Here is a 15943-nt window from a genome sequence, read left to right as displayed (position 1 = left end):
AAAGCTGCATGGGATTCTGATAAAGGGATTCAGATTTTGATTTATGGGGTTAACCTGTAAGAAAGTTAGGAGCTTGTTAAAAAGTCTGTAGATCTTGGGGAAAAAACAACATCCTATATATGTATTGAGTTCAATTTTGTTATTGAAAACACATTTATTAAATAAATATTTTGCAACCTTTGTTGTATTTCAATTTATATTCTCATTACGGCTTATTCCGGTTCATTCATCTTCATTTTCATTAAATTCACACAGCAAACCACAGTAACTTCGCAGCATGTCTATTAATGATTGCTCTATAAAAACATATGTTATAAGATAAAGAGAAGATTAAATCCTTTTCCTTATCAATAAATAGCAGTTAAGGAACTTATACTGATGATCTTTTCTTCTCATCTATAACCTTGAGTTGGCCAATTCAGCTGAAGTTTTTAGTTTTTGGTTTTTGTTCTCATATGTTGATAATCGACATGGCTCAGATGGTAGAGTGGTTGGCTGCAGTCCAAAAGGTTGCAGGTTCAATCCCAGCTCCAGCACTACCGAATTTCCCATCGCGGGACAAATAAGGGATTCAAAAAAATCCATTACATCAGGGGTGAGCTATTCAGTTACCATTTTATCTTGTGTTAGGTGATATGACGGAAAAAACAACAACAAAAATGTGCAAGGTTAAAAATGTTTATTGTTTTAAGAAATCATGGTAAAAGAACTATACAAAATAATGTGATTTTGTTATATTTTAAATTTAGGGATAAGAAATAATGACTAATAGCTTAATAATTAAATTAAACTATTTACAGCAGTGGGCAAGGATATAAGCAAAACAGTGACATAAATAAAAATGAAAAATGCATACAAAATAATTTGAAACTTGAAAGCGATCATGCAATTTCACCCCAAAGGCCAAGAGGGCGGTAAAGCCGCGTTATTTTATCATTCAAAATAGCCGAAGAAGGATCGTAGTACAGGACGTCACAATGCGCCAAGTGGTTTCTGTATACATCTAAGATTTATTTAAGTTTAAACTATACAAAGTCTTCAATATATCTGAGTGAAACCCACCACGTTATCCACGGCCATTAACCAAGCTAAGTGATGTGCTAGCCTCGGCTGTTTCCCCCCCGACTCGTCCAGACATGGCAGCGGGAGCAGGAGGCTCCTCTGGCGGCTCGTTCGAGTCCACTGTCGACAGGAAGTTTCTGAGCGTAACCAACACGCAGGACTCGATACAAGGACTGTCTGCCTGGTGCATCGCCAACAAAAACTATCACAGCGTCATCGTGCGACACTGGCTGAAGTGTTTAAAGAAATGTGAGTAGTTTACTAGCGAATTTCTAGCTTCTGTTCATCGCAGAAAATCTGTTTATAGTCGTCAAAAGCTCCAACAGGTGAACCTAGGGTCCAAAACCTACCTCCATATTGACTAATACTATCCCAAATTGCAGGTTTATTAAGTTTAAACTACTTTTATTGGAGCGACGTTCAATTACATCACTGCTAGCTTAGCCAATGTTTGCTTCCGCAGTGTCCTCAACGTTATTCTCACACACAGCTGTGAATACAGATGTTCTTCTCTTCTACTGACGGACAAGCATTCATGGATCACAAAATAATAGAATTACAGTAATATGCAGGAAGTGTGGATAAAGATTTGTAAACATTGTTACAATCATTTGTAGCGGGAGAAAGTTTCTATGACATCATTGGTCCAATTCGACCAATTTGTCCTTCACATTTAGAGTGTGTATGAAAGACAGTATTTGGTAAAATGAAGTCTCAATGAACATACTCCATATACAGTGTATATGTAATGCAAGGTATGTAATGAGAGGCCCATTTAAAATGACCAAACATGCATAATGCTTTAGAGTCAAAGAGCATAGAAGTCCAGACTTCATTATCCCCAGAAAAGTCTTGCAGCTATACTAGGAGAACTGAGGTGTTTTCCAAGCCAAGGAGACAGTCTCTCCTAATGTGTCATTGGTCTGACCCGTAGTCTCTATAGATGAGAAAAAAAGCACAGATGGTCTTAATTGTCAAACAATACATTTAGTCTTTTTTTTGTTCATTTTTATTTTTACTGTGAATGAATCAATTGAATAATGCTAATCTATTTGAGAGTCAGTTCATGTTACATTCTGATAAAATATACTAATAAATCATTTTCCAACTGAAACACTATCAATTAACATGTGTCATCACATTCTTAGTATTACCTACATCAACATTATTAGTGTCATTGAAATGAGAAGAATGTACAATTGATGATCATCCTCTAGTCCTCATTGTAAAACATTGTTGCTTTAATTGACTAGTAAACTTCAGCTCTGATCGTCTTTCTGATCCAACAGGTGACTCCAAGCAAAAGCTCAACCTTTTCTTCCTCGCCAACGACGTCATACAAAACTGCAAAAGAAAGAATGCCGTTGTTTACCTCACAGCATTCGCTGACGTGCTCCCAGATGCCTTGGTTCAACTTGGGTAAGCAGCTTGGGTTTATGTGGTATTTAGATATATTGATGGATGGATGGATGGAAGGATAGATAGATAGAAAACTTCATTTGTAAAGATGAAAAACTGAATGTAATCTGTAATCACCCAGAACTGAGTTAGAAGTTGCATGCATAGTGTGCATGTGTTTGCATTTATATTTGGTCAAATTCAAAACTCATTTTGTTCATACTCGCACTGGTCGACTGGTAGTTCTGTTACTGATTGCCTTTCTGTTGGATGGTTGACCCAATAACACCGGGATTAATGTTTTATGGTTAAGTCTTTCACCATGTTTCGCTTTCACAAACACTAATGTCTTCGGTTAGTTATTGAAAGTCCAATATATTTCTGGTATTTATTACACAAATATCTCTCCTGAAACCCAATATTTATGTTTTGTTTAAGTTTATTTAAAGATTATAGTTTCTCAGGGAATATACTGGAAAACATTGATATAATCATAATTATTGATTACAATAAGATTTTTGATTCTAACAATATTAAGTTACATTTCGCCCAAATTTCTGCAACTGTTTTGCAGTCTATTTGTTTTAAAATCTAAGGTACTTTTGTGATTTTCCAATTGTGAACATTTGGAGGAATTGGCAAACGTTTCATTGGTATGTATGAGGAGTAAAGTCAATCCTGACACCTTAGTTTCTGGATTGATAGGAATGGTGGGGTTGTCAAAACTACCAGGGGGTTTTGACTACTAATTGTTATTAAAGACTGATATCAAAGATCTTGTATTCATACTTACTCTTGTCTCAGCCACTTGAGCAAGAAAAATGGGAAAACTATAGACGCGGCTTGATCCAACAGTAAATCTGCTCAGGAGTTTCATAGGGCAACATCAGAAAGTTGTTAAGTTTTAGGGAAATAGTTTTCTAGTTGCATTCATTAACATCTGTTCATCTTTCAAACTTTTGTAACATCCTTTCACTCCTCTGCCCAGCTATCAAGGTGATGCAGGAGTCATCAAAGCAGTGGACAGGATACTCTCCATCTGGAATGAGAGAAATGTGTATTCTGGATCCCTGATCACTGAACTACGCAATAAGTTCTCAAGAAACGAGTCTCCACCTGAGACTGCTGTGGATCAGAAAAGTAAGTAGTCAAAGAAACTGTTCTGTTTTTCTGTTATCTTATTTAATTATTTTAATCTGTACTGCCACCACAAAAATAAACATGTTGTGAATCGAAAATTCTTTTCTCTGTCAAAAAATATATTTTTAATAGGAAAACTATTTGTTTAAGAAGGTCCTGAAATCACCTCCTAAACGCAGAAATCAAATTTCTGGGCAAGGACACCAGTGCCCCCCCGCATATCTTTCTATTCCTCCACACTGATAGTAGCCAGTCGGTGGGGCTTTTGTAACTTTTTAGGATGACTCTGTGATGCTTCCCTCATGAGGTGGTATGTATGTAGGTAGAACTTTATTGGTCGCTCAGGAGGTCTCCTTCGGGAAATAGTTTAGAAATAGTAGACACAGCAACAAAGAGAAATAAAGAGAAAGAACAGGATGATACATTCTAAGTCTAAAGATAAAGAAATAGATCAAAGAAAAATAACAAAGATAAGGATACAAAGATTAACATAAAATAGAACATCATGATACTTTCGCTCCACTCCTGCCCCCAAACTCGGAATTGTACAATCTAATAGCACAAGAAATGAATGAGTCCTTGAGTCTATTAGATTTGCATCTGGGAAGGAGCATTCTTGCACTCATTCTGCTTCTCTGCTCACTGATGACAGTGTTCAGAGGATGACTGTCATCATCCATGATAGACAGTAGTTTGTCCAGTGATCCCCCTCTCAGCAACTGTCACCAGTGAGTCCAGGTGTTCCTGGTATGTCCAACTGAGAGGAGACGTCGCCATCTCCAACAGGAAAAAAATCTTGTTTTCATTGCTGTACATGAGATTCCTCATTGTATAGCACATGATGACTTTTTTTTTGTAAAAATGTGCATTTCTTGATAATAACACTGGTATTATCTTCAGTGGAAATGTGTGTGCTCAAAGTTCATGCCATGTAAATAATTTTTCACTTTTGTAAATGATAAAGTTCCAAGAATCTGTTTTTATTTGTTCAATTTATTCATTTAATTTCTCAAAAGCTCCAGTTGAGGTCAAGGAAGATCTACGATCCAAGATTGTGGCAGAGTTCGTGGTAAGACATTCTCCAAGTGTTTACTTAATCATCTCATATTAGATAAAAAAAAAAGTTTTGTTTTTGTTTTTACTTCCAGCCTCTGGCCCTTGTGGACAAGCTGTCTTCACACATTCGAGCAAAGCAGGAGGTGGAGCTTAAAGAGAGACATTTGGCAACAATGAGAATTGACATCTGTAGCACTGAAGCGCTCAAGAAACTGAAAGGTAAACTCGCATCATCACAAATTACTAATATATACCTTGCCCAGAGTTATGAATCACAATAGTTGCCGTTTCCTGTGCATTTCTTAGTCTGAAAAAGGACCCTTATTTATTCCGACCATGTTTGTTAGGCCTCTAGCTACAGGAATTGCGTCTTGTCTGCTGATATAACTGTTTTTATGAATCATTTTTATTCTAATTAGACCAGTGTATGTACAAGCAACATCGGCTTACTTTTGTACACGCATCCGCACACACATCTTTATGCACGTACACACATCTATCTTATCGCGTTATTGATCCCAAACCCATCTGTGACAGAGTTTGATTGGTTCAGTTTTCTGATTGATCCATAGATTAGTTGTTAGAACTGTGGCAGAAAATACTTTCTTGCATTCAATTATTACTTCATCTAACAAAAAACGTCCATCACTGAATCAAAACATATTGTCTTTGCTTTAATGAGCTAAAAAGACTTGTAACAGACTCTTAAATTTAAACCTCCCAAACATTGTTAGACATTCAGCTGCAATACAGGCCAAATGTTTTGACACACCCTTTGATTTAATATGTGTTCTTTATTTTCATGACTATTGAGATTGTAGATTCTCACTGAAGGCCTAAAAACGAGAGTGTAGAATTTTGTATTTGAAATAACTGAAGACATGTCTTATAGTCTAGTTTCTTCTGAGTAACCTCCTTTTTTTCTAATTTCTGCTTTGCAGAGTTTTGTCTTTCTCTCGATGAAACATGTTGTTTCGCAGAAGTCAGGTTGAAACACAAACAAAGGCCTTATTGGAAAACTGTTAGAATTCACATAATGACAGGAACCAATGAGCTAAATTCAGAGAAATGAGGCACCATTATTATTTTAAGAAGCAAAGATATACAGTTTTTGTACCCTCTCTTTAAATGCAAAAAGTCTTGAATGTCACAACTGTAAACTTCTTGTGTGTCTGTTTACAGATAAAGCCGGAGGAAAGAAGTTCTCCAAAGATTTTGAAGAGGGAAGTGCACTACTGCGAGAGTTTGTTACCTTCTTTGACAAACAAAACAAAACGGGACCTGCTCTTGTGGAAGCTTTAAGCCACGCTGACATCTTCTATGAGATGCAGTACAAAGAGGTCAAGATTGTGGCAAATGTAAGGTCATTCTATTGTTTGTTCATGATCTGGTCATGTTTTATTTTTGTTCCTCAGTATATGCTTCAAGATTATTTTCCTAAATCACACGAATAGCTACGACATTGTATTGACAAAACAGTTTTCAAAGCATTCCATGTTTTGTCCGTTATTCACATGATACACACAGAAGTTACTTCTACTTGATTGATACTGTTTGAGAAAACAAGACTGCTGCAATTATTGTTTTCATGACTGTATGTTGACAACTTGCTGTAGTAAAATAGTAGGTGGAGTAGGTAGGAAACGACAACATCTGTTAATATCTGGTTATGTTTTCCTTTCCAGGCCTACCAGACATTTGCCAACAGGGTCACTCTTCTGAAGCGTAAACTCGACGCTCTGAAAGCCACATTGCCGGACTTTGATGAGTCTCCCATCCCCTCACCTTCCATGGATGCACCATCTCCGACTGGCTCAGAATCGCCGTTTCGAACTCTTGGGGATGAAACACTGGCGATGGACATGAGTCTTGACGAGGTCAACGACGACGCACCAGCAGTGAGCCCCCTCTCTATACTTGGGGAGTCGCCCACGCCTGTGGGAGAAACTGATAACCGGGAAGTGGAGGACATGGATCTATCTGATGAAGAGATGGATGACAAAGAAGCGATATGTAAGCAGTCATATTTGTATATCACTTTAGTATTTTAATTGTTTGTGTTCTAAGTGTGTTTCAATCTACACAACATCTGTGACTAATCTAATTATTGTCTCACCAGTTGAGCATGTTCCAGTGGCAAGTCCGGCCTCTGTTCACAAGGAGGCACCAACACCAGAACCAGTGATGCAGCACATGCAACTAGCAGCTCCGTCAGTTACTCCTGCAGTGCTACATGCGTGTTCTGCTCCAGCAGCAGCTCCTGCAGCAGCATCTCTTTACACAAGTCCTGCCCTCACTACAATGTCTGCTCCTCATGCTGCTGAATATACAGCTCCTGCTCCAGTAGCAGCTCCAGCCCCTTTGACAACTCCCACCTCTGCAGTTAAAGATTTGGACTTTGGTAAAATTGGATCCATTCTCAACATCATCAATTCAGTTACCCCGAAAATGCCAGGTGAGCTACATTGGAAGTCTCATCAATGAAACGGTGATGTTACGTTCTATTGGTCAGAAAAATTGGTTGTGAAAGATTAAGTACCGGTAGCTGCAAGATTGGAAACACTTTAATTGGCAATTACACTGTTCCAACAGTGAAGGTAGAAAGAAAAAAAAAAGTTTAATATCCAGTATTGCTGCTTTAAATATGACAAGCACAGCAAATAAAATCTCATTTATTATACTTACTTAAAGGAGGTATGATTTGATCGTCTCATGTTGATTAATGTTCTGTCCGTGACTGCAGCCTCATCAGTGGACAGCACACCTGCTGTGGTCCCCATCGTAAAGGAGACCCCCGTGCCTGCTGGCGCTTCTCAGGAGCAAAAACCTGCGGCCAAGCCTTTCCTCTCAAAGGTTGACATAAGCCCTTCAGATCTGCTCAGTGCCTTGTCCAAAATCCAAGGGAAAGGAATCCAGGACGGTGAGTTATAAACAAGCTAGCTTGATTAATTCCGCTGGAAAAAAGCTTCTAATACCTCTTTTCCCTTCAAACAGCCATTAGTTCTCTCTTGAGCTGCCCGCCAACACACATCCCTCCACTTTCCAACAGTGCAGGCACGATTCCTTCTCCCTCTCACACTCCAGCACCTCAGCAGTCACACGTGGCTCCTCAGAATATGGGTTTAGCACAATCGTTACACAGAGACTCGGATCTGAGCACCTTCCAGTCTGAAGCTAACTCACTCACCGAGACAAACCAGTCTTCCAGCTCTTCTGTTCTAGAAGGGATTCAAACCAGAGATAATCAAAGTGGAACGCCAGTCTGTGACGAGGGTGGTGGCACCCCAACTCAAGACGAGACTCTGGATAAGCCAGTGGAGAAGACGGCTGTGGAAGAGTCGGCAAGTTCGTTCATGCAGAATCCTTATCTGCCCCAGCATCAACCTCCGAATGGCCAGCTCTACCAGTCCTTCCAATACTCTCAACCACCGGCTGCAGTGGAACCATTGAACAAATATTACCAGGCTAACTCGGGGCAAAGTGGCGGGCCAGTGACTGGAGACTTGAGCAGCTACAGCAGCACAACACCCACTCAGGTTGGAGGTGCCTGGCAGGGTGGCTTTCAACCATCAGGGTTCAACCCCATGGTGGGTGCAGGAGAGAACCAGGGTTACAATGCAGAGCAAACTTGGCAAGCTCAGCCAACAGAGTCTGTCTTCGGGAGGGTCCTCCCTCCAGTTCCTCGGCTGCCACCTCCCAGCTCCTTTGTTTTTGCTCATACTGATGAGATGAAAGAGTTGCCTCCTGCACCAAATGAGGAACCTGGGAGGAGCAGAGACGAAGGTGGTATGGACTTTCAGGATCATGAACATAGATCTTTGCTTCCCAGAGAGCAGTTATCCTACAATGGGCCTGTCCATCACTCAGATAACCCTGCTCATGGTTACGAGGAGGATATGCAGTACCAAGACCAGCCGCAACATGATGCCGAATACTATAAAGATGAAGAGTACAACCTTCAAAGTCAACCTTATGACCAGCCACAGAGGCCCCCGAACCCTTCCTTTAGACCTAGAATGCGCCTCCCTCCACCTCGCCCAGATAACATGTACCACCCTCAAGGTCACCACAGACCTCGCCCTCCTCTTCACTTTCCTCCTCGGAGGCCGGGCCCTGACTTGGGCATGCAACGCCCGCGCACAAGAGGTCCAATGCGGCCCCCTCACTTGGGTCTCCGTCCTCACCCCAGAGTGCACCCCTATGCACCACGATTCGAAGGGCCTGGTCCAAGACTACGTGGGCCATATCCAGGTCCAAGAGGAGGGAGAGGCATGGGCCCGCCAAGACACTTCAAGCCTTTACAGTATTAACTGGTCTCCAACCTTCTTTGGTTTCACTAAGACCTACTGGGGCCCGAACCAACTGAAAGGAAGAAGGTTATTGAAGATGCAACTGTCGTGAGAAGCCAAGAGCTGCTGAAAAGCGAAGAAAGGAGAGAACAGAAAACAAGAGGTGGATATATCCAATTACTTTTCCTTTTTACAAAGTTTGTCTGTATAGGTGTGTGTGAGCATGTTTGGTCGTGGGTGTGTGTGTGTGTGTGTGTGTGTGTGTGTGTGTGTGTGTGTGTGAGAGTGTGTGTGTGAGAGATCTTTTTTAAAGCAGCACAGCAGCGTAGTTCAATACCTGTGCTGCTGTTTAGTTTTTCAGACAGATTTATTGTAGATTTTGATAATTTAAATATGGAAAACTGTGCTTGTTCAACACAGGTGAGTGTGTTGGAGAAGATTTTTCAAAACTGAATGTTATGTTTGTGGATTTATCTGAGAAAGACATGCGCTCGTTCAAAAGAGGGTGCAAGTGTTTTTGTTCCAGCCTCCGACTCAGCCACAGCAGAAGAATTTTTTGAAGAGGAGCTGCACCACCACAGCAGTTTTTACCTGTACTGGCTAATAAAAATCTGAGTTGACAAAAGTGTGTGGGGTTTCTTTTCTTTCATCCTCCATAACCGAGACCACCATCAAGAAGCGAAGCAAATCAAAACAATTTACATTTCTTTAACAAAATTGAGCTACTCAATGTGCCTGTTGCTTTTTCTTGCCATAATGATAATGTTTTAATGTAACCCCTTAAAACCATCTGGTGAAAGGACACAAAAAGCATGATGGGCTGATGACGCCTTATTTATTTTGGGGAGGCATGGTTTAAAAGTGTTTCTCTAAAATATTTTGAGCGTCATCTAGTGACCATGTAGCATCATTAAACCATCAATGGTCAATAATTAAAAAAAACTAAATGCATTCAAGGCTCTCAAATCCAGAAGTGTTTGCCTCCGAAACTATGTGTTCATGAATTATTATGAACATTATTGTATTCAAGCAATAGTGTTACAAACTTTTCAAAATTCTTTAAAGATGTGAAACCATATGTAGCTGTAGTGAAATGATATCAATGTGAGAAAGACGAGACCAATGACTTGATTTGATCTTATTTTGGTGTGTTTGTTTAGTCCAAACATTCTTGTTGTCAGACTTTTAAATGGATCAGTTTTCTCTTTTACTTTTGGAATGTTTAAACTTGTCAATTTGCCTTTTCTCCCTCCCCTGAACATTCCAAGACGAAAACTTATTTCAAACCACCAGGGACCGCTAGAGCGTCAAAATTGTGTCATTTGTTTTCAGTGTAGTTAACTTCATTCTTAATTAATTAATTTAAAAGTTTCCTCTTGTGGTATTTGTCTAAAACAATCTAGCAGTAGTTGCGCATTGAATTTATTTTTCTTTATTAATATTTAGTTATTATTTAAAAGCCTTGGTCAGCACAAATGTGTCTAGCTACTTGTTTCTGTGAGAACTGTGTAAAGAAAGTTAATTTTAGATTAGAAACCACAAACATTTAGTTCTGATGTCGCATGTTTATTCTTGTTCAGCTTTAGTTTTAGTAATCTTTATAATTAAAGTTTTGTTGGGTGATCAAGGTTATTTTTATTAGACAATATTAGTTGGTCAAAATAAAACGTTTTATGTATTTTTCAAAAATGTCTCTTTTACTTTTGCATTAAAGTTTAATCGTCAAGTAAAATTGAATTAAAATTTGAATCTTTAATATCAAAATGACCGTAATCTGCTAATTGTTCAAATGTTTTTATATGCTTTTTGGCCTTCTGTCACATAATTAGGTTAAAAAATAGTCAAGATTTGATCGTAAAATGTGATGCTGCCGTGCAATGTAAAGGAAAGTTAAATAACATCATCATAACAGCAGTTAAGATTGGGTTAATCTAAATCCACTAAATGACTAGTAGCATTGTTAAATCGGAAAAAACATTTGAAGATTTTGTGTTTGCTTGATGTTATGACGTTTTTCTTCATGTTTATTTTATGAAATGTTTTCTTAATGGTGTTTGCCTTTACTCACCCTTATTTTCCTGTATTCCCCCTTTAGATACTGAGTTGTCAGATGAAGAGCTGTTTCCAGGTTGATGAGGGAAGTGATGGTTTCATGAACTGGAGGATAAATACTTAAGTAAGTTGTGCACACAAACATTCTATTAATTAAAAATGATGTATCAATTGTTTGTTTTGTTTTCATGATCTTTCTAGAAAATCAAAGCAGAGAGTACAGCAACCATGGATGTGTAAGTACCAGTTCACTGTTTCACTCGGGAATCTTGGTTAGTACCTTGTTGAAACCAAACTACAGCTCTTGAAAATATTGATTTGGTCTGCACCAAAATGTGCTGAGTCAGCAACATAACCACGCAAGAGGGTAATAAAGGCTTTATTCTCTTGTTCAACCAACAGATAATAACTAAATATACTGCAGAGAATACATTGAGCAGTCAGTGGGTCTAAACTGGTCCCTGACCCGAGGAAAGAGCCAACAAGGGTCATGTGATGTCAGAGAAACTATGAATCATCAGCACAAACAATCTTCCATGATTGCTCTCGGGTGCCGTTCTGACGCTCACGTTCCTGATGATGATGGTTCTAAATATAAGATCCTGCCCAGACACTTATCTATAAGTAAACTACTCCCATTTGATTATACAGGCCTGAGACATTAGGTATTATGTGAGATTAAAGCAGCACTAAGTAGGTAGAACTTTATATATTTTTTAAATTAAGTATCAATTGTTTGTTTTGTTTTCACGATCTAAGTAACATTTCAACACATTTTTTTCATTTGATCTGTGATAGTTTTGATTTTCAATAGACCTGACTCACACGGGTGAACTTCTTAGCTATTATTTTAATGTTTCTAAAAATTGCAGTTACACTGTTCAGACACTGAAGGGAGTCAGATACTAATCTGTTCAATCTTAGATATTGCAACTTTAGGGATGTGCTGTTAGAAAAAACTCTCACCTTACTCATGTTGAAACTGTTATAATCTTTGTTGTTTGTTTATAAACTGTGAAAATCAAAAGTTTTTAATGGATTTTATTGAAAGCTTCAGGATTTTTTAGAAAATATATTTCAGTGTGTAAATATAGGAAACTGGTTTTTGACGTCAAAATGAATTTATGCTTGCTAGTGACTGCTTAAAAAGTAAGTCAATCTGCAAGGGCGGGTCTTATTTCAAAAAAACAGATGCATCTTTTATCAAATGTGGAAGTATGGGGGGGAAAATACTTTGTCTGAGGTCTCTGGTCCATGAGATCCTTTAGAGCAGTGTTTTTCAACCACTGTGCCTTGAGAGATCGTCAGGTGTGCCGTGGTGCACCTTGGCTTGAAGAAGGTTGAAAAACACTGGAAGACCTATCATCCGGCTAACTTTCATTTGATCTATCTTGGTCTTTTTCAATTTTCCTCTCTGCACACGTCACTGTAAAATCTGGGCCCTGATTGGCTAATATGGCTTGTTGCGGAAGTTCACATTTAAGCATTTGTTACTAGATTTCTAAAACTTGTTAGATCCTCTTATCCCATAATGGCGCAGGTTGTAATTTAACCTCTACTTTGACTTTATATTTAAGCTAGTAACTTGTCATGTTTCGGTGTAAACACACCTTTGCAGTTTCTCTTCTGTTGAATTTGGACCTGATGATAGAAACTCGCTCTTCATTCTTCATGTGCTGTCAGTATTAGGCAGATGGTTGTGAGTCATTTAAATCTTATAATGTTTGTCATTTCTGTTGTTGAAGTTTTTGTAATTGTATAGTAAATAAAAAAATGAATTCAAGCTTTATTTGATAAAGACGTTGCTTATTTTGTTTGTTTGTGTTCAATCTGTTTCCTGGGAGAAAGAAAAAAACAATAGTGTATATTTAATACTGGATTGTAAATTTTATTTTCCCTTCTCTGCTCCTATCTATTCCAGTTAATATCCATCACACAATATTTCACAGAGTTCTTATTCATCTAAATCTCAGAATGTATCAATTTATATAATTAAATAAATTATGTTATGGCTTTAAGTGCAAAGATTTTGAAATGTAATCACTAGGTGGCATTTTGAACTTAATATAATCACAATGGCAGTGTTTGATAGATGGATGGAGGGATGGATGGATGGATGAATACAACTTTATTGATCCCTCTGGAGGTCTCCTTCAGGAAATTGTTTAGTTTAATAATTTAATTTAATTTGTTGGTAATATATATCTCTGGACTTGGATACAGATGGTGCATTGGACTAGCAAGCCCGTCTGTCAGACACCTTTCAGGAACATTTAAACGTTGCAGAAATGTGTTTGTTTGGAAATCATTTGTCAGGGACCGGAGCGTGACTGGTGCTTGGCGCATGCGCAGTGTTTGCGGCGCGCTGTCATGTGGGCTCATTGTTTACATGCAGCTCCAGGTACACACGCAGGTGAGCGCGCGTGTCTCTGAGCGCAGCAGTGTCAGTGAGGAGACCTTCTACGGTACCAGAGAGCTCTGGCGCGAGGATCGGGTCAGAACCACGGACAGCTCCACGAGCAGAACAAAAGGCAGATTTTCGTCGCTTGATGTAAGGGAGAGTCTGCAACTAACCGACACACCAGAAAGCGTAAAATGTAACAGTTGTGTTTCTGTGATCTAGAATATCAACACAGTTTTTCTATTCACACTTAGAGAGGAGTTTTGAGGAAGGACATTAAACAGATATCATGAAGCTCTTATAAAAGCCTCTTCGTGGTTGACACAAGTGTTGACCTGTTATAGATAATTAGAAATTATCATCCTCATGTTATGACAGTTTAAGTGGTTTACATCTATTTAAGATCATGTTTCAGTTTCAGTTTATTTATTTAAAAAGACAATGTGCGGTTACATGATAACATCATGTTTGTCATGACCTGCTACTCTCCTTTTATGTTTTGATGAACATCTGTTGTCCAACGACTTACTGATGACACAAGTAAGATGCATGAAGTTAAATTGTTACAACAATTGTGAACAACAGATAATTATTTATTCTATTTATTAATGTATATCTCGTTTTGTCCGTTCACATCAGCTTCAGCAGCTATGGCCTTAATCGTAGACACCGTGTATAACAGGATAATAAAGATGTTTATAAAGATGCGTATTTATGTTGTCATGAAATGGCATTTGATAAATGTCATAACATAAACCCTATCAGAAACAGTAGACTACAGTGGCTGTCGATTCAAAACGACCCTCAGTTACACAACAGACTATGTCTAAAATGTGTTTTGTACAGTTAACTCATATTCATTATGAATAAAAAAATAATAAAAATAGCAGCACACATGTTGAACTCTCATTTTATTTAAAATCTAACAAAGAAGAATTTTCCATTTTGGTTCTTCATTATACTTGTTTAAAACAAATTCCCCTTGTCCTTTAAGGTACATATTTATTTCAACCATTGCACACGTTTGTGACATTAATTTGAAATGTAATCTTTTGTGATGATCCTTTTGATATATCGATTAAAAGGGTAACAGTTTAAAAAAATAATAATAATAAAAGAAACGGGTTCATCGCTTCGTTTCTATACATTTGTCGACGCCCCCTGGTGTAAGACATCACGGCCCGTGGGAGGGAAGGACGTGGGATGGTCAGGGAGGGAGACACCGGCTTACGACGTCAAAGGCGACTCGCACACACGCACACACACGTACACACACGGAGGGAGAGGAGGGAGGACGAGCGGCCAGACTGCCAATTCCCCACGGTCTCCTCGTCTCCGTCCATCACTGCGCGTCTCCACGCTGACTTGTTTCCACGCAGCGCGAGAAAACACGCCGATGACACGAGCGACGCTGGCTGACAATCGTGTCTCTCCGCGGAGAGATCAGGCCTGACGTGTGACACGTTTTTTTTTCCAGAAACCTTGTCGTAGAAGAAGCACGAGCGAGACACGACTCACGAACATTCTCTGACACGAGTGGAACCACAGGTACGTCCAACTCCTCGTTGTTCAATGTATCTTTCTTTAATGGGGGAGGGGGAGGAGGATCCCGCCAGTCTTCTGCCATCCTTCATATTTTACATTTCATTTGACAGATTGGAAAATTCCTGGCGAAAATAATACGTATCTGCTGCTTATTTCAATATTTTGTTCATTTATTATGTAACTGCAAATTAAGAATTTATAATCGGACATGTGATATAGTTTAAACATTCTCTTTAACATGTCATTTATATAAGAGAAATCTATTGCCATTTATAAACATGAACACATTCGAATTATGTAATATATTTAGATGAATAAGTGAGATCATCATTTCGCAAGAAGACAGTAATAAACATGTTCTTTTTTCTAAATACATATTGATGTAATAGGAGGCATTAGTTTGGTTTCTATCACTAAAATGGTGAACCAAGCATTGGGGGAAGACACATTTTTTTCGTCGTAGTTCTCTGACAGATCTCGTGGTTTATTTCTAGTCTAAACTTTTACAACAATGCTAAACTCGAGACCAGGGTGTATATGTTTCATCATATGTAATATTTATCATTCACTAGACATGCTGGTGAGCAACACTCCCACCACACGCACTACAAGTCCCAAAAATACGGTCTACCTTGAGAAAATGTAATCATTTGCAGGTTTAATCCGCTTATTATCATATTATTACGTTTATATATTGAAATGAGAACTATATATTTATCTGTTGATGTATGTATGAATGATTCATGTTTAATGAAATAGTAATTACTGTACTGTTAAGCTGTTGTGAATGAAGAATGTAAAATAATATATTTCTTTATTGGTATAGAGGTGTCGTGCGTCCTCTCAGTGGAAATCATGAACTGATTGAATAATTACAGCAGCTTTGTTTTCTGGAAACAAGGTTAATAATCAAGTAGTAACTCCAGTGTGTATCATGTGACGAACGGAACAGAAAACTGCCTAAAAGCACCTTCATAGCTATTGATGCAAGAACTTAAGT

General features: G+C 38.5%; 2 protein-coding genes across 4 annotated transcripts in view; both read left to right on the top strand.

Moving 5' to 3' along the window:
- Positions 1–953: 953 nt before the first annotated feature.
- rprd2a (regulation of nuclear pre-mRNA domain containing 2a) lies at positions 954–9570 on the top strand. Its single transcript, XM_087787735.1, has 10 exons — positions 954–1311; positions 2352–2481; positions 3449–3600; positions 4617–4669; positions 4749–4875; positions 5839–6014; positions 6342–6669; positions 6776–7111; positions 7400–7576; positions 7651–9570. Exons 1-10 carry the CDS (start codon positions 1137–1139, stop codon positions 8964–8966), a joined length of 2970 nt encoding a protein of 989 aa, XP_087643861.1. The 5' UTR covers positions 954–1136; the 3' UTR covers positions 8967–9570.
- celf3a (cugbp, Elav-like family member 3a) overlaps positions 8969–15943 on the top strand; it is a 33282-nt gene continuing 26307 nt past the window's right edge. For 2 of the 3 annotated variants that reach the window (XM_087787738.1, XM_087787736.1), the window contains exons 1-4: positions 8969–9108; positions 11041–11121; positions 11199–11233; positions 14876–14946. In XM_087787738.1, coding sequence (XP_087643864.1) covers positions 11226–11233; positions 14876–14946 — 79 coding nt within the window. In that variant the 5' untranslated portion in view covers positions 8969–9108; positions 11041–11121; positions 11199–11225. Of the gene's footprint in view, positions 9109–11040; positions 11122–11198; positions 11234–14590; positions 14947–15943 lie in introns of those variants that run through there. The other variant, XM_087787739.1, reaches the window with a different exon arrangement.

Source organism: Callionymus lyra, chromosome 3 (genome assembly GCF_982586985.1).
Source record: "Callionymus lyra chromosome 3, fCalLyr1.hap1.1, whole genome shotgun sequence".
Lineage (NCBI taxonomy): Eukaryota > Metazoa > Chordata > Actinopteri > Syngnathiformes > Callionymidae > Callionymus > Callionymus lyra.
The sequence above is the reverse complement of the archived record's forward strand: the minus strand, read 5'-3'. Positions and strand labels throughout refer to the sequence as shown.